The sequence below is a fragment of the Natator depressus genome, chromosome 10 (assembly GCF_965152275.1).
Source record: "Natator depressus isolate rNatDep1 chromosome 10, rNatDep2.hap1, whole genome shotgun sequence".
NCBI lineage: Eukaryota > Metazoa > Chordata > Testudines > Cheloniidae > Natator > Natator depressus.
In genome coordinates, this window is record NC_134243.1 from 6,913,825 (window position 1) to 6,938,396 (window position 24,572).

Genomic DNA, 24,572 nt, shown 5'->3' on the forward strand with positions numbered 1-24,572 from the left:
CTGACTGGCCCTAAATATTCAGGCAGGGGTAACATGGACAGCCACAGCAGGACTGACCTGTCAGCAGCATAGATGTCTGTTAGAAATAAGAAGAACAGAATAGGCCAGACTCCTCCTGGAGTCCGGTGGGAAAACTGAGCTGAGCAAGCCCTCATGTTTGCAGGTGAACAGACTCCGAGCCAGATTCTGCAGCTCACAAGCCGTCTGTAGCCAGCAAACCCAGGTTAGGCAGGATGGCATAATGGTTAGAGCTGGGGTGGGTCTGGGCATTTGGAAACCTGGTGTTCTAGTCCTGGCTCTGCTGTGTGCTCATGAGCAAGTTGCTGAATTGCTCGTTTCCTCATCTGTAAAAAAGTGCTTTAATTAATGGTTGCGAAGGGCTTTGAGCTCCTTGGATGGACGACGGCACTCCAGAAGGGTGAAGTGCTATGTTCGTATTAGTCCAGCACTAGTAATGAAGAAGCCAAAACAATAAGCTCTGCCCACCCACAGCTCCTCTCACCACAGTGAATTGCAAACAGGAGTTAACGAAGCCTCGCCATAGCCAAGGATTTCTCAGATGGGGAATCTCAGGCGCAGGGAGGTGAAGTGACAGGCCCGTGGTCAGACAGCAGGTCAGTGGCGGAGCTAAGCACAGATCCCAGGCCCCTCGTGTGCTGATGCTTCGCGTTGCAATTTCCAGTTTTGTTTCAGATGAAAAGCTAATGAATAACCAAAATGGCCTGTCCTCTAATTAGCATCACCCTTTACTCCTAACTCTGCCTCCAGTTTTTCTGGACCCAAGGCTGGTCCCGTTTGTTAGCTCTGTCTGAGTTTGCTGAGCGAGCTGTGCGGTTCTCAAACCTGGCGCCTGGACTCCTGGAGCCAGGGAAGGGAAGTCTTCTAGCTCGCAGGGAACAGCAGCCCTGGCTGTCTCTCTCAGCTGTAATCAGAGCAGGGCGAGCCAAAGCAGATGCGGGTAAGCAGGAGGGCGGATTTAAGGGTCCGATCCTGAGGAGTCAGTGATCGAACTCCCATTGACGTCAATGGGGCAGGATCAAGGAGACTATTCAGGGCATGGGATGCGTTACGATCTCAGGGCTAGACTGTGGCCCAGCTTGTGCGACCCCCTACCGAACTAAAGGGGCATTGTCTTCTTCCCTCGGGCTAGCGACGGGCTGCTCCTGGATTTGGGTCAAGGTCATCGATCCCGAGGAGGCAAAAATAAATACTACGAATTCCTGAGGCCCGAACTCCTGAGCTGCAGCTGAATGGCACAGATTGACAACTTCCCTTCCCAAGCCCAGCAGGGGTGGAGCTCAGCTCAGCCAGTGACGGGGAAAGGCGGCAGCCCGGCGGCAATGGGTGGAGGGTGCCTGATCACAACACTCATCTGGGCAACACTAGCCATGCGGGCGCCCGCCCTGGCTCTTGGCACGGGTTTAACTCATCCCTACCAAGTAGGTGGCTAATAAAATAATCATCAGAAGTAATTGATGGATGTAGGAAACACCCCCCACACGGAGGCATTCAGAGCTCCAACAAACACTCGAACACAGGACGGTTCCAAACAAGCCACAGCCTGGGCCATGGGGCCATTAGAAAGGGGGCAGGTTGGGTCCCACACAGGGGCAGGCAGTGACTGAAACCAAACATAGGGCCAGAAAGTGGCATAGCTCCACTGACTTCCAACCCAGATCCTTCACTGCAGACACAAAAGCCTGGACGGGCCCCATTCTTGCCTATGGGCACCTAAGGGAAGGGGCCCAGCTCTGGGATGGGCAGATGGCTGTTTTAGTACCCAATGAGCAGATTAGCCCATAAAGTAGTGACCTGAACCCCCAGATGTAGAACTGATGTAGAACCTGAACCCCCAGATGTAGAACTTAGTCCAGATGTCATAGAATCTCAGGGTTGGAAGGGATCTCAGGAGGTCATCTAGTCCAACCCCCTGCTCAAAGCAGGACCAATCCCCAATTTTTGCCCCAGATCCCTAAATGGTCCCCTCAAGGATTGAACTCACAACCCTGGGTTTAGCAGGCCAATGCTCAAACCACTGAGCTATCCCTCCACCCAGTCTTAATCTTTCAAACAATCCCCTTTGTGCTGGCTCCAAGTTCCCCTCCCACCTGGGAGGAGAACCCCTATAAACATCCACAAGGCCACCTCATTATCCTCCTTCACATCCCTCCTTTGCCATGAAGCCTCCCAGAAACTTTCTAGGTTACTGGTGTGCTTAGACACCCTCTCATTTGATTCCTTGTACTCCCCCATCTGTCTGCCTGTGTCCACCTGCTGTCTCTTGTCTTAGAGTGTAAGGGCTTCGGGGCAGCCTATCTTGTTGTGTGTCTGTACCGTGCCTAGCAGAGCATAGTCCTGCTCCGCGGCTGGGACTCCTATGCACTACGGAAATACAAATAACTACCACTACCACCACCAAATGCATCCTGGGTTAACTAACTCCATAGAGTACAGTACATTCAAGCTTTAAGCTAAGGGCCAGACTCTTTATACGAGCTGGGGATCAGACCACTGGACCATGCATGTTTTCTCCAATTGATGCTTCGTTCAAATAGATTCTTCCCCAAGACCGTGTGATCCCATTGTAGGTTTTATGGCCTGATGGATCCCTCTTCCGCTTAGCAACTGGTCCAATAAAAGGCATTGTATGAGCCTTCCTCGTGAGCCTTCCAAACTGAAATTTCATACAGACAAAATAAGAAAGTCAGCAATTTTAGTACTAGTGTGCTGGGAGGCTTTTGTATTGTGGTGTCTGATTTTGGAAGCAAGTAATTTTCAAGTGAGGTGAAACTTGGGATACACAAGACAAATCAGACTCCTGAAAGGCGTACAGTCGCCTGGACAGGTTGAGAACCGCTGCCTTAGAGTTGGCTGAATTCAGAGTGAACAGTCTCAAAGGGATTTTGTCACGGTCCATTAACAAAGCCTGGATATTTTTCTTTCTTTCTTTCTCCCAGTTGTTCATTTAACTTACTCTCCTGCAGCACGTTCTAGGAAGCACATGAACTTGTAGCCGCCCTTAGAGGCAGGGTCACCTAAAAAGATAAAAGTCTACTATAGCTACTAGCTACAGGAGGTACTCTCTTAGCTCAGTTGGTAAGGACTCATCCTGTTAGCACTGTTGGCCCTGGGTTCCAATGCTGCCATCAGGATTGGTAGTACTTGGTACAGCAAGGGTTAACAATTAGAGCCGATCCGAAAATGGAGTGGGATGGTACCCACAGAAACCTTTGATTTTTCATAACCACTGAAAACCTTTTTGGCTTGGGGGCTTTGTTTTGTTTTCATGGCAATTCAAACCCATCCTGTCCTCAAACCCCCCATTTTCCACTCAAATAACCATTTCCAAGGACAGTTTTCAGCATGCCCAGCCAGTCAGGCTAGGCAGTGCTCCAGGGGCTGGTGGTAGTTCGAGGACCACAGCTGGGCACCGTACCAACACACCCAGAGAGCTGGCAATCCATGAACCAGGAGCGAGAGCGTGAAAGCCCCAGACAGCCCCTCTCCTTTGCTCATCAGAGCAAGATCCAGGAAGCAGTGCTGGGAGCTGGAGCTGGCAGGGCTGATGAATCAGTTTCCTGTGCTCCTCCTGCCTAGGGCTGGCTTTGCAAGCGTGTGTGCTCCCCCGAAGGGGTTAATGGCCGAGGCAGATATTGGGAATGTTTGAAGACAGCAGCATGTGATTGCAGGTGGGGCAGGGCGGAGCTATGAATCACTCTTTTTTTTTTTTCCCTCTTCTTTTCCTTTCTTGCTGTTACCTGTCCATGTCCACACTACCTACCGGCAAGAGCCCTGCAAGAATCCAGCTTCCGGCCCCAGGAACCCTGGAGAAACTGATCAGGCAGCAACAGACAGGATTTTGCTGCAGGGAAATAAAACAGCTGATCCCATTTGGAGAACTTCAGATCAAGGGAGAGAGAAATAAAGACAGGAAGAATCAGACAGAGAAACCCCCACGGCTGCTGCCTATCTGATTTTCTGGATTTTTTTAAACGCTTATTTTCCTTCGTATTTTATTTTATTTTATTCTATAGTCTCATTGTGGGGAAGGGCAGGCGGCGAGAGGGAAGTGGATCTGGTGGTAGAAGATTCCAAGGGATTGTGCCCCTATCAAAGCATCTGTGCGTGCGAGCAAGTCGCCTGTCACCTGGCTGGCAGCACTGGAGACCTGGGAGTCAGAGGAAGAATCAGCTTTTCTCTGGTTTTGTCTCACACGGAGGTCGCCTGGGCTGGGCAGAGTAGATGAGTAAATGAGAAACCAAGCCAGCATCTCCTGAGCGGAAATAGCCAAAGAGGCAGGAGACTTGAGGCAGAGTGTGGGAGCACTTTGTGGAGAAGCCAAGCCAGCCGGAGGAAGGAGAGGGGGGACCCGCTGCTGTGTCTAACACAAGAAGGAGAAAAAAAAGCTAAGTTATTTATAAACAGGAAATAATTAACTCTTATTTATTGTCAAGGTCTAGCGTTCACTGGTGTCACCGGCTCCCTTCTGTGTCTGACGGTTTGCTGGGGCTATGGCTCTCTCCCAGGTGCAGTGTCTGGATGACAGTCATGTCAACTGGAGATCCAGCGAATCCAAGCCGGAGTTCTTCTATAGCGAGGGGCAGAGACTGGCTTTGGAAGCCCTGGTGTCAAAGGGGCCGGAGGCCTTCTACGAGGTCCTCAAGAAAGAGAGCATCCGGGACTTCCTCTCCGAGCTGGAGCTTAAAAAGATCATGGAGTCGCTGGAAACATACGACCCGGGTTCGGAGTATATCCCACGCCACGGGGCCGGGGACAGCGACGGTGACTGCACCAGCCAAGGGGGCGAGGGAGAGTTGGCGCCCTCTTTGCAGTACTGGCCCCAGAGATCCGACCGCTCCATCCCGCAGCTGGACCTGGGCTGGCCCGAGACCGCCGCCTACCGGGGAGTCACCAGGGCCATGGTGTACATGCAGCCGCCCATCGACGGGCAAGCGCACATCAAGGAGGTGGTCAGGAAGATGATTGTCCAGGCTCAGAAGGTGAGATGCATGCTGATTGTTAGAGCACGAGTTAACTCAGCTGTCCAGAGCGGGTCAGATCCCAAAGTCCTCCTCAGCCAGGCAACCCTCACCCCAGTGCCCTGCAGGGGAGGTCTGGCTGAGTGATGACTGCAGGGGCCAATCTTGTGTATTATCTGTTCTTCCCCATTAAGCTTCACACCCATACTTATGGCTCAGATTTTGCTGCAGGTGAGAGAAAGAGCTGGAAACCTGATCCAGCTTCCCCTGGAAACAATGGGAATCTTTTCTTTGACTGCCCTGGACCCTTGGCAACCCAGAGGCTGTGGGGATAAGAAAACACAAACTCGTTGAGCTGCTACTTCTCTCCAAGCCCAAAGTATCAGCTTTCCCCTGATAATTATCTCCAGGGCCCCAGGGAACCGCACGTGGCTCCGCAGAGTACAAGGGTTCAAATTCTGCCCTGGTGTGAACAGGTGACGGTTGCTGGCATTGCACCAGCTTACATAAGGGCTGAATCTGGCCCAAGGTCTTCCTGCTAGTCCTTGTCAATTTCATCCTGGTAAACAGATGATGCAAAATTGATTAGTGGCTTGCACAGGAAAGTTTGATCAAAAACAATATCTGCCCCATTTCTGCAGCAGACTTTCAGTAAGACCCTCCCCAAGGAAAAGGTCCCACACCTGATTACATCCAGCCTTCACAAAAATGAAAACAAGCTGCTTTGCTGCATCTTGGCATGTAATAATGCTCTGATCAGGACCTTGAGATCAACTTAGCCACAATATATTGGTGGAGGGCAGTGAATGGCACGTGGAGAAGTCGTGATACGGAGATGGACTGGTCTGGGAAGTGTCTTCACCCAGAGAGAGGGTGATCGGGATGGGGGAAGTGGTGGAAGCAGGTAGAACAGGTATGTTTAAGGAAATGAGGGCTGTGTACGGAGGGCCTCCTGGGACCAGCATGTGGAACGTCCCTCCTCAATAACGCAGGGACTGAGCAGGCACTGAGCCTTGGTGTCCAATGATGCCACATATGGAGATTCAGGCTCAAAGAGGGGCTCTGCCCCAGCCTGCCTGTGTGACTCCAGGCTAGCCATCAGGCCAACATTTTCAAAGGTGACCTCAGACTTCTGCTGCCCCCCAGCTTGGGGTGAGTGATTTGCATGACTGCGCCGCGTCGGGAGCTGGGGGGGCTCAGCCCCTTGGAAAAGTAGGTGTCTCCAAAATCAGTGTCCACTTTGACCAACCTTGGCCTTGACCTGTCCCTGCCTCAGTGTCCCCACTGACTCCGACCTACCTCACCTTAGCGCTGGGGTGAAAGAGGAGGGCCGTGAGTTGGCACTTTCCTCCAGTATGGAAACTCTTCCACCTGATACTCCTGAAGGCATTCTGTGCCAAAAAATTAAAAATTCTGCACACAATATTTTAAAAATCTTCAAAATTCTGCAAATTTTATTTGTCAAATAAATGTGGAGGCTCCAGCATGGCAGAGGGGAGCAGAGACCACTGCCTGCACAGAGGTGGGAGATGACTGTGCAATCCCCCGCCCCCAGGTCACAGACTCAGCGGTGAGGCTGCAAGGACCAGGCCTGCCCCAGAAACACCCCAGGGCCCTGCCCCTGTGCCAGGTGCGGGGCAGGCAGGCTCAGCAAGGAAGGATCCAAGTGTAGAGGGGCTCAGTGTGGGGGGAATCCAGGTGTGGATTGAGAGGGTTCCATGTGAGGCAATCTGGGTGCGGGCTGCTCAGTGGGGAATCTGGGCGTGGGCGGATCTGGATGCACAGGTGCTTGTTGGGGGGTTCTGGGTGCAACAGTAATGGGACTCTGCAGGGGGGTCAAGGTGAAGGTGGGTGGGGCTCAGCAGGGAGGGGTCTGGATGTGGAGGGCTCATTTGGGAATCCAGAAGCTGGGGAGTGGGGCTCAGTGGGGTGGGGATCCAGGTGCAGCTGGTTGGGGCTCTGTGGGGTGGGGATCCAGGTGGCTCATCGGGGTGGTTCAGGTGAAGAAGGAGTGGGGCTCATTGGGGGGGGGTTCTGAGTGTAGGGAGGGTGAGGCTCGGCAGGAGGGTGTCAGTATGTGAGGGTCTGGCTGCACGGGGGCTGGGCAGATGGGGAAGCAGCTCCCTGTACAGGGATTCCTCCCCCTGCAGCTGAGGAGCGATGGGTGAAGGAAGCCAGTGGGGGGAGGTTTGCAGAGCTTCCTGCAGCTGGGATAGAAATCTGGAGGTGGGTCTGACACAGAGCCGGATGCCATGCAGGGGAAGAGGAACTCCCATCTCCTCCAGTCCTGCCTGGACTAGCAGCTGAGCCTGGCAGAGGGTAGGAGCCACCAGCTGGGTCTTCCCCAGTCCTGCCCTCTGCCCCACAGTGGTTTACTGTGCCCTGGGCACCTGAAAAACTGCTGGGGAGGGTCGCATGACCACTCTTGTGGTTTCTCTTTGCTTCCCCATCAGAAAGTCATTTTTATGCGGGGAACCAAAGAAATCTGCAGGGGGCGTAAATTCTGCAGGTGCGCAAGGGCGCAAAATTCCCCCAGGCGTAATCTGAGACGTACACACAGAGCCTTCTCTGCAGGCTGCACCATGTGTGCTGCACGGACAATGGGGATCAGCAGCCACAGAGGTCACATGACCTGAGCATTTGCCTTCTCCCCTGCTTGCTTTTCAGTCAGAAGAGCAAGGCAGGGAGCTTCCTTGATGTTTTAGATCCCAACGGGAATAACAGCCAATCTTCATCCAAATATAAACCACACCGAGTGTCTCTTCAAGGCCCTTGTCGCCAGAGGGCTGTGTATTTGGAGAGGGCGGGTTTCCAGCGGGCCCCGTAGCAGGCAGAGAGCATGATCTGAGAACACGTTTGGACCAGTTCTGAACGCGGGCTGCCGGGGTGCGGCCGGGGCCTTGCTCTCTCAGACGTGCCATGATCAGTCCTCGCCGCCAGCCAAACAGCGTCTGAAACCAGTTTAGAGGGGAGCCATCTTTAAACCAGACTGAAAACCTCTCACTCAGCACGTGCTTCCGGTAGCAGAGCGGCTTTGCGTTTGAGTGGGCCTCAGCCTGGCTTGGGATGGGGGGAGGAAGGCGCTTAATTCCCCTCTCAGCCCGCTCGGCTGTCGTCACAGCCAAGCTGGGATCTCCCAGGGAAGGAAGGGCTGGTTGAAGGAACCCAAAAATGAGGGGAGAATGTTTCCCATCCCCCCCCTTGTACGCTCAGCTCTGAAGGCACAAGCTGGGGCTCCAAGAGAGTCGTTTTTGTCCTGCGCCCCTGGTATAAAGCTTTCTGGCCTGGCCCTACATGCCCGCAGAGGTGTTTGGAGCCAAAGCAGCGTTCAGTTCACACGACGCAGGGCTAGACCAAGTCCCTCCGACTTCTACTGCAGCCGACGTCCCGGGAGCTGCCCCTGGGGGTGCGGGAATGCGGATCCCCATGGCTGCCTAATGAACAGCCACACCCCAGCTTGCGGAGCGTGGTCCAGCGTTCTGCAGGGTGCTAGGGCCGGGCGGACGGGTCGACACCTCGGCCACGGGGTGCAGTCCCCTGAGGAGGCACCGAACACGAAGCCAGGGAGGGCTTCGAACCAGCACTCCCCCCCTGACGGGCCATGGACTGCGGTCGCCCACCTGCGCCCTGACTCCGTGACGCAGGCGGAGCCCAGCCGGGTGGTGCTCTGCACCTGTTCGATCGCTGCGTGGCAGACCTAGCGGGAGGAGATGGAATACGGGGCGAACGGACCCAGGCAAAGCATCCCCTCACCGTCAGGGAGAACGTCCTGTCTTTGGGCCTGGCCTATCGTCCCTGACCCTGGTTCATACGCTCCCTGCTGGCTCTGCATTCTGGTCGTTTCCCTCTGACTCATCCCACCAGGCAGATGGGCTCTGCATTCCCACTCCTTCCCTGCGGCTGGGCCCCTGGCCCTCCCCTGGCCCAGACCCCTTCGTCCGGCTGCTGGAGGCGGCCTGGCTGGTTGGGACGCTGCCACCGCGTTTCATGGACATCACGAGCGCTGGCGCCGCTGCTGTCCAGCCGCCTCCCTGTCGCCATCCCTGTATGTGCGCGTCGGGATGGACCAAGCACCCGTGGGGGCCTGGCCATGTCCACCACTGCCCCGTCCGCACGCTGAGCTCCCAGAGGGGGGAAATAAAGAGGCTGCATTGGAGCCTCGCAGCAGCAGGAATCCCTGCTCCAGACAGAGCAGAGATGCATGCATGGCGGGGAGGGGGATCCTTTTGCAACAGCATACCAATTCAGCGCCTTTCAGATTGATTTAGCTGGGGAGCAACATTTGTGCAGAGGGGTGGGGAGTGGGAGAGACAAGAAGTATGATCCAGTTGCTCAAGAAGGGCTCAGGAGATTTGGGTTCTGCTCCCAGCAGTGCCACAGATTCCCAGTGTGACCGTGGGCAAGTCACTGCCCCATTGTGCCTCAGTTTCCCCAGCTGATGAGGATAGTCTCCCATGCAGGGGGCATCGTGAGACTCTGTTCATTGCCCTCCATGACGTTCTTTGAGATCCTAGAGCAGAAGGTGCTCTAAAAGGAATGGGGATTATTAGGAGTTTACGAGTAGCCGGATTTCTCTGGTCATTCCACTGTTTATGCCACTCAAGAGAGTCTGAGCCAGATCCTGACCTGGTGTAAAGAGGTGTAGCAGCCCCATCAGCTGTGGAGCAGGCTTGCAGTTGCTATCCCTGCAAAGTTAGCCAGGTCAGACCTTCTCTCTGCCATACCCACGGTTGCCGCTTTCTAGCTTTAGAGGTTTTCTTCTTACTGCGCTTAGATCATCTGGGTCATCCCATGATGAAATGGAAAAAGTGCTACAAGGCATTTTACCTACATCATCTGGAATTTCCTATTACAGCCAACGTGACTGTCTCCTGCCGACAGCTTGTTGCTTCATGTTCTGGGTGGGCATTGCCCTGCATCTGGCTCTGAAGCAGCTGGGAAGCACAGCGGCCTTTCTTTCCCTGGCCTAGGATAGCGATCCTTCGTGCAGACTCAGCACTGAGCCCTGATGCCAGCCGCAATTTGGAGGCTGAGCACATTTGGCCCATTCCAAACTAAAAAGAAAAAAAGAAAGAAAAATCCCAGCACCAAAGCACAACGCCGCGGCTGCTAGATGTGTACCTAAGAGCAAAGTTCGGGCATACACGCCAGCACAGCCATCAGCTTAGTTTGCATGCTCCATGGGCAGCCAGGAGGACATACACCCCTTCCACTGGGTGTTTATTACTTAGCAGGTTTCAGACTAACAGCCGTGTTAGTCTGTATTCGCAAAAAGAAAAGGAGGACTTGTGGTTAGTCTCTAAGGTGCCACAAGTCCTCCTTTTCTTATTACTTAGCAAATTCTCCTTTGGCGGAGGGGGAAGCAGCTCGCTTTCTCAAGATAAACTCCAGCTATTTTGACTACAGCTTCTCAGAGCTTGTTCAGGGCTACGTGCATCTGTCTGCGCTGATTCAGTCTGACGAGGGGGATGCATGCCCACCGGGTGCTAAGTGCAGGCAGGGCAGCGTTAGCTAGTGCAGGGGCTCTCAACCTTTCCAGACTACTGTACCCTTTCAGGAGTCTGATTTGTCTTGCGTACCCCCGAAGTTTCACCTCACTTAAAAACTACTTGCTTATAAACTCAGACATAAAAATACAAACGTGTCCCAGCGCACTATTACTGAAAAATTGCTGACTTTCCCATTTTTACCACATAATTATAAAATGAATCAATGAGAATATAAATATTGTACTTACATTTCAGTGTGTAGTACATAGGGCAGTACAAACAAGTCATTGTCTGTATGAAATTGTAGTTTGTACTGTCTTCGCTAGTGCTTTTTGTGTAGCCTGTTGTAAAACTAGGCAAATATCTAGAGGAGTTGGTGTACCCCCTGGAAGACCTCTGTGTACCCCCAGGGGTACGCGTACCCCTGGTTGAGAACCGCTGGCCTAGTGGTTATGGGACAGGATGGGAGTCAGGACTAAATCCTACAAACACAAAGTTAAGCCCTCATGTAGGTATCTGCAGGATGGGGGCCTACATGGCTAAACGTTTTGCTGAGTTTAGGGACTAAATGTAGTTTGGGGACATAGTTGGAATGGTAACCAGGAGAAAAAGTGGTTATGGATGTGGAGGCAGGAGTCCTGAGCTCTATTCCTGTCTCTGGGTGGGAGTATACCCTAGTGATTAAAGCAAAGGAAGGAATGCAGAACCCCTGATTCTATTCCCAGCTCTTCCAGTGACTTGGTGAATGACCTCGCTGTGCCTCAGTGTTCCCTATCTGTACAATGGGGATACTATAGACATGAGACAAAGAGGCACTATTCAGATTAGTTTTAGGGCAGGGTTCAGGTTCAAGAACACACCAGGATTAAAGCAGACCTGAGTTTTGACATGGCATTGAAATCTCATGGACTATTCTCATGAGATTCTGACCCCAACCAGCTGAAAACCTCATCGGCTCAAGAGTACTCCCATCTCAAATGGGGGAATTCTCAAGCAATCAGTTGTTTTCACAAGACTTTGGCTCCAGCGGAGCTGAAATCAGAATGTATCGAAAATACTGGCCTGGAACAAAACTGTAGGAAGTGTTTTCTGAATCTGCCCTCAGAGTTTGCATTAGAGATTCTAGGTCTGGTTCATCTCTAGTATAATCAACCTTATCTACCTGCCAAGGAAGTTGTGAGGTTCAATTAATTACTGTTTGCAGAATGTTTCCTGAGACACCGATGAAAGGTACCAGAGAAGGAACAGAGACAATTAATATTAGTCATCCCACTTATAGCTTTCCCAACACATTATTTCTCTAATTGTCTGCTTACTCTGGGCTGATAATATATGCTCATTAAACAAACAGGCAGTAGGCTCAAACGTTGGTCTTTGATGATGCAGAAAGTAGGTTAATAAGAATTCCAATTTCCCCTATAAAAAATGATCCCACAGTTCACATGTTGATCAAAGCACCCTGAAATGATTCTGACCTCCCTTGTGCTTCCTGGATGGGAACGGGTTTTGTACCTGGCACAGCAACGTCCCTTAGACGGACTGTGAGCTGGAGACCTAGATAAAACACCCCATTGTTTCTCAATACCTGATCCATCCAAAAATGCTGCACGGCTGCATGTTCTAAATACCTCGCCAATGAGTTGGGATTGAGGGAAGACAACGGAGCCCATTGGAATCTGCTATGGAGTGGAGACTGTCTGGGCTTGGATCTAGGGCTCTCCTCCACTTGGGTTTTTTTTACCTAGCTGAAAGCATTTCAGTGGGGAATTGTCTTGACGACACACCGGCGAAGAGAGGGGAAAGTCGCCGTGTGCAAAGGGTCCGATTCCCCATTGCCTTGGATCCAGCATAATGCTTTTATACTGTCAAATGCTCCAAAGTCAGAAAGGCAACAGTGACCGGTCCCTTTGCAGGGGAGTAACGGATTATCCGAGTTACAAGGGGAAGGATTTCAGATGAAGTCTTTTTTCTCCAGAGCCGGGGAAGCAGCCAGTGCTGTGCCCCACACCTCGGGAAGGGCTGTAATCAGCATAGAGTGCCGGCCTCCTGCTTCCTCTAGCACACAGGACTTCATTCTTTGCGGATTAAATCTTGCAGCTGAATTTTTGCCCTTCTCATACTGATTTCAGGAGGTTCCTGCGGGTGGACCTTTGAGCAGGGTTTGACCCTGTGCTTTTGAACTCTCACAGGAATGGGGGATGGAAATGACTTGTTATTAGGCCACCTCGCCCACCCCCTGCTGACACCCAATTGCAATCATGGTCCTCATGTGCAATCTGTCTTGCAGCAGCGTCTAGAGATCCAAACTGAGCGTGAGCCCCGCCTTGCGCTCGGCTATGTTGTGCAAACACACAGCAAGAGACAATCCCTGCCTGAAGAGCTTACAAGCTAAACGGACAAGAGCGCACAAGGGGAAACTGAGGCACAGGGCGGGGCCATGACTTGCCCACGGTTCAACCACCCGTCCACGGCAGAAATAGAACTTGTCCAGTCAAGACTGGGTGTCCTTTCTGGATGATGTGCATCAACCAAACACATGTTACTGGGTGCAATACAGGGGTACCCAAGGCGACATTTCATGACCTGTGAGAGAAAGGAGGTCAGCCCAGATGATCTCCTGGTCCCTTCTGGCCTTGAACTCTATGGAGCCAGGTCTCCAGAGACCTGGTTCGCTGCCCTAGCAGCTGGACCCCAGTTGTTCCCTACAGCCCATTGTCTAGGGCTTTGCTCAGCCTAGTGTTCTAGATCACTTGGGATTCCCATGGGAGGCTATCCCACAAGCCAATGGATTTCACTGGCCGGATGGTTCCCTGCTATTTGTGGCAGGGCAGTGAGCAAACCTGGACAAGGCAAACTGGCCAGAACGTGCTGAGGGGTTTGGGTTTTTTCACTGGGAGGCCCACAGTCGTGTTGCTGCAGCGCTGTCTCTCAACTTTGCTCTGCAGAGAGAGAAATGCCTCCTTTCGGATTCCTGGCAGGGAGCTTTGCCTTCAGAAACAAGCAGCCGATGCAAAGAGGAGATAGGACAGAGCTTCCTTCGGGGCTGGGAATACCATCTACCTTGCAACATCAAGACCCCAGGACACATGCTGCCTGGAGGCACCCATCCCAACTCCACTGCCCATGGCCAGCAGTCACTAGAAGGGACCTGCATCATGTAGGGTTTGTGGGTTTGTTTCTCGTTGATTTTATTTGTAAAGGCGTTTCCCACCTTACAGATTCTGTAGGTGATTATTCCTTGGCACTCACTTCGTTCTTTTCATTTTCAAAGCCCTTTGCAGCTAACCCTCAGGGGCTAAGTGTTAGCATCCCCATTTTCCAGGGTCACAGGTTCCATGTGGAGGGAGTGAAGAGAGGCTAAGGCCCATATCCTCAGAGGTATTTAGGCATCTCACTCCCAGAGGTTAGGTGCCTAAAGAGACTTGTCCAAAGGCACAAGGGGAAATTGGTGGGCTCAAGACACAGGAGGTTCTGGCTCCAGATTGTGCTGGAGTAAAGCAGGACTGGGAATTTTCCAGGGCCCGACTCTGGCCTCATTTACAGCATGCATTTCGATTAACTGGGATGGAGCCACTCCTGATTCACACCGCTAACAGTGAAAGGAAAACCAGGGCCTCTCCGTTCTAATTGTGGCTATGACATTGAGGCACCTTCCAGCCCTCAGCGAGCCGTTCACAGCCTGATATTCATAAGTCCACGTACGCCACTGAAGTCAACGGGAGCTAGGAGGACTCCGTATCCTTGCAAATCAGGCAGTCAACCCTTCTGCCTCGGTTTCCCCATCTGTAAAATGGGAGTGATCACACTGCCATGCCCAGCACACGGGACGTGGGCGGATTCATCCACTGTTGCTCGTAAAGGGCTTTGAACCTTGCTAAGGGCCAGGTAAATGAGAAGGGAGAACACATTTGTAAATGATTCTTTTTGATGCCTGCAATAAAAGACCCAGCATAACATTTCCCTTCTCGCAGCAACTCCTGGTAGCCAATGGGGCAATGAGGGGTGGGCGTACACCCTAACGTCTCCTCGAAGTGAGTGAACCACCCAGATTCCTTTCCTCCTGGGAGCTCTGTTCCAACTCTCCTTGCTCCTGAAGGCAAAGTTCCCCAGCAGGAATGTGAAAGCAGGTGTTTAAAGAACCGTGTTATGTCCCTGCTCCGGAGGCAAAGTACAGCCAGGGAGCTGCAGCCGAGCAAACAAACAAATCAGCAGGCCCGAGCCACTGTTTCGGGTGCCAGGTTGGCTCTGTCTGCCTTTGCAATGTCCTCTCGGTCATGCCCCTTTATCACCATACGGCAGCCACGGGAAGCTCCCCCAGCGCCCCACCACCCCGAGCTGCTGCAGTGCGAACAGCCGTGAGCACACACGCCCAGGGCCTGGAGATTTGGGGTTCTGTGGAACAATGGGCGGGAGGCAGATTTCCAGGGTGGCTTTTTCAGACCTGCTCGGGATTGGCCTCTTTCTGCTCCCCCTGCAGGCAGCGGCACCCATGGGACAAAGTGGGAGCAGCAGATATAGGCCAATGCTAAGCTCCTTTGAAAAGCTCTCCCTCCAAGGTCTCCTTGAGTTACACTTAAAACGCTCCTCCACCCAACAGCCCTCCAGTGAATCCAGATGACTTGGCAGGGGCAGGAGGTGCAAGCCGACACAGGACCAGAGGATAGGAAAGGACCAGTCCCTTGCCATCACAGGCAACCCCAGCATCGCATCCCATTCATAAAACAGAACAAACTCCACCGGGAGTGCAGTCTAGATAACATAACCAGGATGTGGAAATCAGATCATGCTGTACACTCCAGTCACTTAAGCTCTCCGTGCCTCGGTTTCCTAATCTATACATTGACGATAATCAAATTTCCCCGCCTGCCAGAGGTGCTGTGATGCTAAACTAATTATAAAAAGGGGGGGGGGGTGAGAAAACCTGGATTTGTGCTGGAAATGGCCCAACTTGATTATCACACACATTGTAAGGAGAGTGATCACTTTAGATAAGCTATTACCAGCAGGAGAGTGGGGTGGGAGGAGGTATTTTTTCATGCTTTGTGTGTATATAATAAGATCTTCCACAGTATGCATCCGATGAAGTGAGCTGTAGCTCACGAAAGCTTATGCTCAAATAAATTGGTTAGTCTCTAAGGTGCCACAAGTCCTCCTTTTCTTTTTGCGAATACAGACTAACACGGCTGTTACTCTGAAACCTAAATTAATTATGCTGCTTTGAGGGCCTTGGATGAAAGGTGCAATATATGTGTCAAGCATAATTCTGATTCTACTGCACCTGTATGAGGAAAACATTCCAGGGATTCTCCTAGTATCAACATGTGTGTCTGGGTTTGGTGCACAGACAACGTACTCCCGTCACAGCTAACTTTCACTGTCCAGCTCAAATGATAATCTCCCATCAGAGCCGCACACTTCATTCGGAGAGGGGGAACCACGGTACACCCGGCAACTCCATTCTCCTCCTACAAGCAGTTACCAAACCCAGAGCCTCCTAGGAATAACTGAGGAGACAGAGAAGTAAAGCGTTGCAAGTGATGAACCAGATCAGGAGCCAGCCGATTCATACCTCAGCACCTCTGTGCTGTCTCCTGACCCACAGCAACTGCAGGAGAATTCCCAAGCGTGCCGGGCAAGGCAGTGAATGGAGTCCCGGTTTTAGCTTGCACCTCAGCACAATGGAGGTGGAGCATCAGCTGTTTGACATGTGATTGATATGTGTGCCACCTACAGGAGCTCTGGGAAAGAATGGCCTCTCTCCATGCAGCGTGCAAAGCTTCATGGGAAACTCAGGCTCCAAAATCTCCGAGCCTCAAAATAAATAATGGGGTATTCAGCAGACAAGTGACAACGCATCAGCTAGTATATTTAGAGGGTGAGAGGAAACTTTCCCCAGAGCGCCTACAGCAGGGTTCTGCATACCTCCTGGGGCTGGCCCTCTCAGAGGCTGGGTACTGGACTATTGGACATGGGTCTGATCCTGGGTTCCTATCCCCGCTTGGCATTTCCGCATTGCCGGGCTGTTGAACAGACCCCTGCTGGCTTTAGGCTGTGCTTTCCCCTCGCCCTGCGTGTCACTTGACTAACCCCATGCAACTCCGACTGCTGTTCTGCCGAGCTCAACCCTCAGATCAGGCCCTGCTGGAGGGGGCGAATTCCCAGACAGACACAGGGTAAGATTCTGTGCCACGCCAACTCGCAGCTCCGGCAGAAGGAGGGCAAATGTGACGGTAAGCCCCCATTGTGTGCCCTGCCAAGCCTCCAGGGGATGAAGCAAATGCCCAAGCGCGGCTGAGACTGGGGGCTGATCCGAGGGATGGCAATCCTGCAGGACTTGGCGCTACAAACACCCACCCCTCCTACACACACCTCTCTTGCACCAGGGCTCATGAGGGGAGATGGGCACAGGGATGCCCTGTGCGACGCCTGCACCGCGGGAATTCTCCCCAGCCCAGCTGCAGGCTTTGCCAGCCCGCAGGGGCCACGGCAGGCGTGCGGCTCTCCTCCGGACAGCTCAAGCGAAGCTCCACCGAGTGCTGCTTTGGGATTTAAAACGCCCCTGCGAAAGGAGGCGTTTAAAGAGCCGGGTAACGTTGCTGCTGCGGAGGGCAAAGCTCAGTCATGGAGCGGTCTAATGGCAGGACTGGAGCCCCAAAGATGACGGCCCGTGGCTATGGACACAGTAACGCCGCACACGCAATACAGGCTAACAGCATCGCCCCCCTGCCGCTCAACCCTGCCACAGCAACCTGCCATGGCTCCTTACTGGCCCCCCAAAATAACAGCTCGTGCCATGGCTGGATTATGGCACACGTCCCCGTGGTGGGGAACCGCACCCGGAGGTGGCTTTGGCTCCCATCCTCCCGGTGTCTGTTTGAACCAGCAGGGAGGCAGCTCCCCCTCACTGGATCTTTTGAAGTGAGCTGTAGCCCACGAAAGCTTATGCTCAAATAAAGTTGTTAGTCTCTAAGGTGCCACAAGTCCTCCTGTTCTTTTTGCGGATACAGACTAACACGGCTGCTACTCTGACAGCTGTGTTTGTCTGCACATAGGGAATGGCATCCTAACCAGCACAGCGGGTCATATAAACAAAACAGGACAGGCAGCTAGACGCGACACAGCCAGCCATGACATGCTGTAGTTAGGCAGCCCGGTGGAAGGGACACACACGTATTTCCATCCAACAAAGGAACGGTTGGTTCTACCCAGTGTATATTTCGCAGTGAGCCAAACTGCACAAATTCTCCTCAATCACGGCACCTGATTAAACAGAGCAGCCAGGCGTGATCCCTTGTAACTACGACAATCGGCCAGCGACTTTCAAGCAACACTGCCGGCCTGCAGCCGAGCCAGTTTTTAAGGAAGGAAGGAAACGTCACTGCAGGTCTTACCTCTGGCCCGAAGTCCGTGGCTCCCAACTTTTCTCTGCGTCGGCACGCATTGATACCTTTAATTATTTTGAGGCACGTCACCATATTGTCTCCAAATCAACTCACCCTCTTATTGCCGCGGTTTAAGCTGTGTACCGCCCTTGCGATTCATAGTCTGGACAATAAAATTAACGATGTTAGAGTCCGGCTCTGACACGAATCAAACTACAAGGGAAGGGTTTTTGGTTCTCATATGTAGTTTTTCAAAAACTTCCGCAGCACACCTGTGGGGAAACGCTGCCCTAAGTCATCCGGGCAACGTTTGTGGCTTTACAGTCAGGTTTCCCTGCTCCCCTCCTCCCTGCTGCAGAGCGAAAGACGCACCTAAACCAAAAGGGGAAGCCGTGAAACTGGCGGTCTACAAAGAGGCACACTGTACCTGAGGCCTGGCCTGACATGAGTAATTAACACACGGAGGCCTCGTTTCTTGAGGATAGCATTTGGGAGCAATACTCTGAGCTCTGACATCCTTCGGGTATGGAAATCTTGGGTGTTTCTGGGAGCAGCAAGAGGTAAGGCATTTGCAGGCTAGGGTTGCCAACTTTCTGATTGCAGAAAACCGAACACCCTTGCCCCGCCCTGCCCTGCCCCCTACCCCGCCCCGAGGCCCTGCCCTGGCTCACTCCATCCCCCCTCCCTCTGTCGCTCACTCTCCTCCCCCCTCGCTCATTTTCACTGGGCTGGGGCAGGGGGTTGGCATGCAGGAGGGGGTGAGGGCTCCGGCTGGGGTCCAGGCTCTGGGGTGGGGCCAGAGATGAGGGGTTTGGGGTATAGGAGGGGGCTCAGAGTGTGGGAGGGGGCTCAGACCTGGGGCAGGGGGTTGGGGCATGGAAAGAGTTCAGGGTGCAGGCTCTGGGTGGCGCTTACTTCAGTTAGACAGGAGAGTGGAGTTGTAGCATGGGGATTTTCAAGGGGTGCGTCCTCCATGGGGCTCTTCTGACCAGCGGTGGGGAAACAGGGGGTGCATTCAGCTCAAGCAGTAGACGCTTGTGGTTTTGGAGGTAAAGGACCCAGGTTCTAGGCCCAGCTTCTCGGAGAGGGGGATAATATATCTTGGTGTCTCCATTCTGCAAAGCGTGTGTGAAGGCTGCCATCTTGGCCAACATACCAGGGCCTTCCGGTGCTCAAAGCATGAGCTGCTACAGTTTGAGCTAAAGAGTCAAGGCTCAATAGCTGGCAGCTGTAACTGACCCATATCCTCTGTGTATTGGTGGGGGGGACCCAGCAAGTGCCCCAGGGCTCCGTTCACAGCGGGGGGCTGAATTTTCAAGGCACAGTATGAGTTTGCAGAGCTGAGTAAGGTCCAGCTCTCATAGAGACATGGCCTCAGGGGTAATTTCCATTGACCTCTAGGAGACTGCTTCCCTGGGTAAAGGTACCACCAGTGCATAAGCACCTGCAAGATCAGGGCCCTGAGCTGGGTGTGTGTGTGTGTGTGGTTCTGATGTGAGTTCGTGCTTGGGACCTGCTCCGAGTGCAGCTCCCTGCCAGGGAAATACGGTGTCCTCACCAGGGGAGCCCCATTTGTTTGCATCCTAGGCAGATCACAAGATCTTGGCAGTTAAATTCACATCACCCTGATGTCCGTCTTGCTATGCTTCCAACTTCAGCTCCAACGTGCGCTGAGCACGCGCTACATCCCAGTCCGCTGGAGTTGGCGACTGATGTTGAATCTTCTTTGAACACGGGGGTGGCTGGCTTCCTGTTGGTACCATGCAGAATTCTACATAGCGGGTGTCAATCCAGAGGCAGATAAAATCATGTAAGAACTGCCTTGGTGGAGAAAGTAGCGTGGTAAATCAGAGGGAAATCTCACTCCCTTAGAGGGCTAGAAACACTTGGATGGCACCAGTATAACCACACTGAGGACTGAAATGTAAACATTTCACAGGGCTGGTCTTGCCCCAGGGATCAGGGAAGGCAGGGACTGTCTTTTTGTTCTGTGTTTGTACAGCGCCTAGCACAATGGGGACCTGGGACACACTGGGGGGGGCGTGGATCCTGTAATAAGTAATAATAATTTCAGTCCCTGACTTGAGGCGGAACAGCAGGGGTCAGTCAGTGAAGCTACTCACGGCACTCTAGCCTGTGTATATCATTTGAACTCACTCTCTCCTGCCCCTTCCCCTCCCTCCACAGGTCGTGGCTGTGGTCATGGACATGTTCACGGACGTCGACATCTTCAAGGACCTCCTGGACGCAGGCTTCAAGCGGAAAGTCGGCGTCTACATCATTGTGGATGAGACCAACGTGAAATACTTCCTTCAGATGTGCGAGCGAGCACAGATGCACACTGGGCACCTGAAGGTAAGAGGGGCACAGAGGGCATGGCGCCATGCAGTGGGTGGCTATAGGCAAGCAGGATTAGTCAACCGGAAGCTAGGATAGAAAAATCGGGCTTGATTCTGCCCTGGCGTCCTAGGTGACCTCCGTGCACAGCGAATGCATGAAAAGGGATGTCACACACGAGCCCGGCTGGGTGACGACGCACAGTGCCAGGTGTGGGAGAACCAGGCCCACTGCACTGGCATCCTCAAGGCAATGGCACTGAATTGCAGCCACGCGCAGCATTAAGACTGGCGAGTGCCCTGGCCAGCACATTTCTCTCACGCCCACAGGATGACAACCTGAAATGGAGGGCTGCCTCCCACTCGGGACGCCACAGCTGGGCCCACAGCTGGCTAAACAAAGGGAGCTCATCGGCAGGGGAGACCACTTCAGCTGGTATTTTCACCCAGTTTACAAGCAACGGCGCTCGCGCTGCCTGTAATTATCGTTTCAAAGGCCGAAGAGCCGATGGTGCCATGAGTCGTTGCAACGTCTCCTGGTTCGTTCTCAGAGCTCTGCCTTGGCTCAGGAGGGGGCAGAAAGAGGCCAGCTAGACACGTGATCCCCACAAGCACGCCTGAGGCCCAGCTTTCCTTCTAGGCACAAATGGGGTGCAGATCTCCAGCAAGGCCCCTGCTAGCCCCTCCGGGCACCTCCGGGGGAAGGGAGTGTTTGTATAAAATGAAGGGGAGTGCTGGCTAAGCCAGGCAGTGGGGCCTAGTGGCTAGGGTGCTGCACTTAGAATCAGGCATCCTTGGCACTAGTTCCAGCTCTTCCCCTGGGCAAGTCACCTCCATGCAATGTGCCTCAATTTCCCCACCTGTAAAATGGGGATAACGATGCTGCCTTCCTTCGCAGAGTGCTGAGAGATCACCTGCTCAGAGCTAGTGAGTTATTCTATCAGTGCCCCCAGCCCCCGCTCTCATTTCGGTTTGAGAGCATCCATAAAGCAGGCGGCAGCGGTCGAGTTAAATCAGTGCCGGTTTCTCCCGTAGACAAGGCCGAAGCTGATGTCCAGGTCTAGGCCGTCCAGTGAAGCATGGCTGGCAGCCAGCTCAGAGCCAGGCTTGGAGTGAAATACAAAGAGGTTGAAGTGGAGGGAAGGAGCGGGACAGATTGGCCGATGCCTGGGCCAGGATGCTGCGACATAGGGCTTCAATCCATGCCTTCTCCCTGGCCCGCAGGCCCTTGAGTGGACCTGTGTGGGAAATGGCCGATGTTGCTGCTTGGCTCGGCACAAATACAAATTAATAATGGTGCCCAGTGAGGCCCAAACCACAGCAGCCCACCTACCCAGCTCTGTCTGCCGCTGGGAAAGGGGATGTTTGGAAGGCCAGGATCCATTGGCCTGCTGTCTCTTCAGGGCACAGGTGTCTCTGAGGCGTGGGGGAGGCTATCCGTATCGGTAGCACATGTAAGACCCGGAGGCTGCTGGAGGAGGTGGGAAAGGCCTGGGGCATGATGGAGAAGTTAGCAAGGAGCATTGGCCCTGAAGGCATAATCCAGCCCCATGTCCCCACTGCACGCAGGCCAAAGAGCTGATCTGGGTGCAGGTGAAACACACAGCGGGGAAGGGAAGGGCTAGGAATCCTCCCCCAAGGTCCCGGAGCTGCCTCTGCAGCCCCCCAGCCCAGCCATTCCGCAGGGGGAAGATCTGTGGAGTCTCCGGCCCCCCATGCCTGGTCCTGCCCAGCCAGGCTCTCTGGCTGCCAGGTCGGTAGCTCTGTGGCAAGCCTATGGGATGATTGGGTCTATCGCCTTCAGGCAACCCTGCGGCCAGGGGAAGAGAAGAGACTGTTGAAAACAACAAGCAAGGCTTTCCCATTCCAGGGCCTCCACACGCTGCAACAGCAAGGAGGCGGGATGGGGGGGGATACACACACACACCCCCAGCGTCTCCTGCAAGCTGCCAACAATGTGTTGGTCATTCCCATTAATGGCAGGCAGGGCCGGATGGCAGCAGAACAGCTGCTGGCTCCAGCCACGGTGATGTCAAACACCCAGCCCGACACGGCACCCATGGAGAGAGAGTAACAACGGAAGGAATCAGCCAGCACAGGGTGTGTTCACACTCAGGCAGGGAGCAACTTGGCTTCGATGTCCCTGTCCTCCTGTCCCCTTATTTTAACAGGAGAGACACGTATTGTAACCAGGCCCTGGCAACAGGATCTCATGGCTGCCTCTGTGCTAAATACATCAGCCACACCAGGCCCAACAGGGCTAGAATGCAGACCCTCCCAACACAAGCCCCTGCCACTTGAGCTAACAGAGAATTATCACGCTGGTGGGGTTTTTATATTGACCAATAACATGTAGGATCAAGCCTCACAACTAGGCAGAGCAAAGTATTACAGAGACTAAACTATTGTGTGCCACACGCAGAGAACAGGGAAGATCAAAGTGTGCCTGTGTCCAAGGCCCGTGCAGTGGCTCGAATGGATTATGGGAGATATACCCGCACGTCTATTGTCTAAGCGCTGCACTGCCGTGTCCATTTACATTGTGGGGGGCAGGGATCAGGTTCTCCTGGCTGGACAGCACCACGAATGTCTGCGATACAGAAATAAGAAACTGGGTACAGGGCATCACCATGGGTTTGGTGCTCTCAAGCTAGCCCTTCAGCTGGCATTTCACCTGCTCCCACAATATCAAGCACTATTTGGCAGGCTCTGTTCTGGAAAACATCCAAGAATGTTCCAGGTCAGGGATCTGTGTACTTTGGCAAGCTGTGTGAGAAAGTTCCCTCTAGTGCTAGGGCCAGAGATCTGGACCGTGCGAGCCAGTGTTACCAAGTCTCACTGGATGCATAAGCCCATCAGCCAGGGCAGGCATTGTGTGAAAGCAAAGGGAGGATGGGAGGGTTTCCCAGCAGTGACTGAAGCCAGCAGGGCACGCCTTTGATCCTACCTACCTGCAGAGCAATGATCAAAAGCCCTCGTGCACCAGATGGGCGTGTGGCTGTTATCATGAATTCCTGATGGCTGGGAATCTCCTGGTTTCACTTTCAGGCCTGACTCCCGATTTTCCTGGTTGTACTTTAATGACTGGGCCATAAACCACTCTCGGCACAGCAGATATCTACCTTGAGGAATGCAGTCATGTGGCTCCAGCCACCAAGCGGCTCTCTGACTGAAGGGTTCCCTGCCCTAAAAATGACATAGAATTTGCCCACCATCAGGGTATTAACCCAGCCCTGGCATCCAAGAGCACTCGTGAGCCTCTCAACTCTCGAGCTAGCAGTAGAATGGCTGTCCTAGGGACAGGTTTCAGAGTAACAGCCGTGTTAGTCTGTATTCGCAAAAAGAAAAGGAGGACTTGTGGCACCTTAGAGACTAACCAATTTATTTGAGCATAAGCTTTCGTGAGCTACAGCTCACTTCATCGGATGCACCGATGAAGTGAGCTGTAGCTCACGAAAGCTTATGCTCAAATAAATTGGTTAGTCTCTAAGGTGCCACAAGTCCTCCTTTTCTTTTTGTCCTGGGGACTGCGGCACAGAGAGAAAGGAAAGCTCATACATACGTAGGCGACACAGCCCCGGCATCCGACAGGTGCCTGGTGTTCTCTTACCCATCACATTACCCGGCCGGGGTTGCATGGGGAAGTGATTTCCATACGTCTGGGCTGTGTGGCGTTTACATGTCAGCCACCCAGCCCTGAGATTAAGATTAATGTTCAGCTCAGGAAAGATCCAGGCTAGTCGCAAGGGGGGATGCCGGCGAGAACCCTGGTGCATTGGCAGAGCTGTGGACGGGGCCAGGACTGGAACAGCAGAGCCCTGGAGACAGAGCCCAGGTTGGATTCTCCCACCTAGCTCTCACTGGGTATGTCTACACTGCTGCTGGCACTGAGCCTCCCGGCACCGGTGGACAGAGTCACACTCGCCCAAATCTATCTACCTGGGTTGGGAGGCTGGCAGTGTAGAAATACCCACGGAAGTCAATTGCCAGAATGGTGCAAAGCAGCCAGGACCCCTCAGAGAACCTGAGACCCTATTTGGCAAGTGCTTTGAGCCGGATCATGCAGGATAAAAGCTGTTAAAGAAATGTAAGTCGTTATTTCAGTGTCTACAAAGCAGGCTCAATGCACTTGGTGAATACCGCACAGGCTTGGGAAAGCCAGACAGTTTCTTAAGCAACTGCTGAGTGTTTGCAGTGATTCAGGGGTTGGGGGAAGCAGCTGTTGTGTTTTCTGAACAGTCATCTATCTTTGTGTGCGCTCACTTTTGTTTTCTTCCCACTGGAGATTAACACATTTTACTTAAAGCAGTTGCTGCTATGAGAGTGAGGAGGAGGGAGAATGAAACATACCTTGAGACCTGGGTGTTTTGCTCTGCTGGGTGTGAC

The 24,572-nt window shown here is 53.2% G+C and overlaps 2 protein-coding genes across 3 annotated transcripts in view; one reads left to right on the forward strand and one right to left on the reverse strand.

Annotated features, from left to right (window-relative positions):
• The window catches only part of SLC5A10 (solute carrier family 5 member 10), an 80,951-nt gene that overhangs the window by 18,429 nt on the left and 37,950 nt on the right, over positions 1-24,572 (reverse strand). The gene's annotated exons all lie outside the window — the stretch shown is intronic.
• FAM83G (family with sequence similarity 83 member G) overlaps positions 3,740-24,572 on the forward strand; it is a 30,978-nt gene continuing 10,145 nt past the window's right edge. The window contains exons 1-2 of the mRNA XM_074965065.1: positions 3,740-5,000; positions 20,038-20,205. Coding sequence (XP_074821166.1) covers positions 4,512-5,000; positions 20,038-20,205 — 657 coding nt within the window. The 5' untranslated portion in view covers positions 3,740-4,511. The remainder of the gene's footprint in view (positions 5,001-20,037; positions 20,206-24,572) is intronic.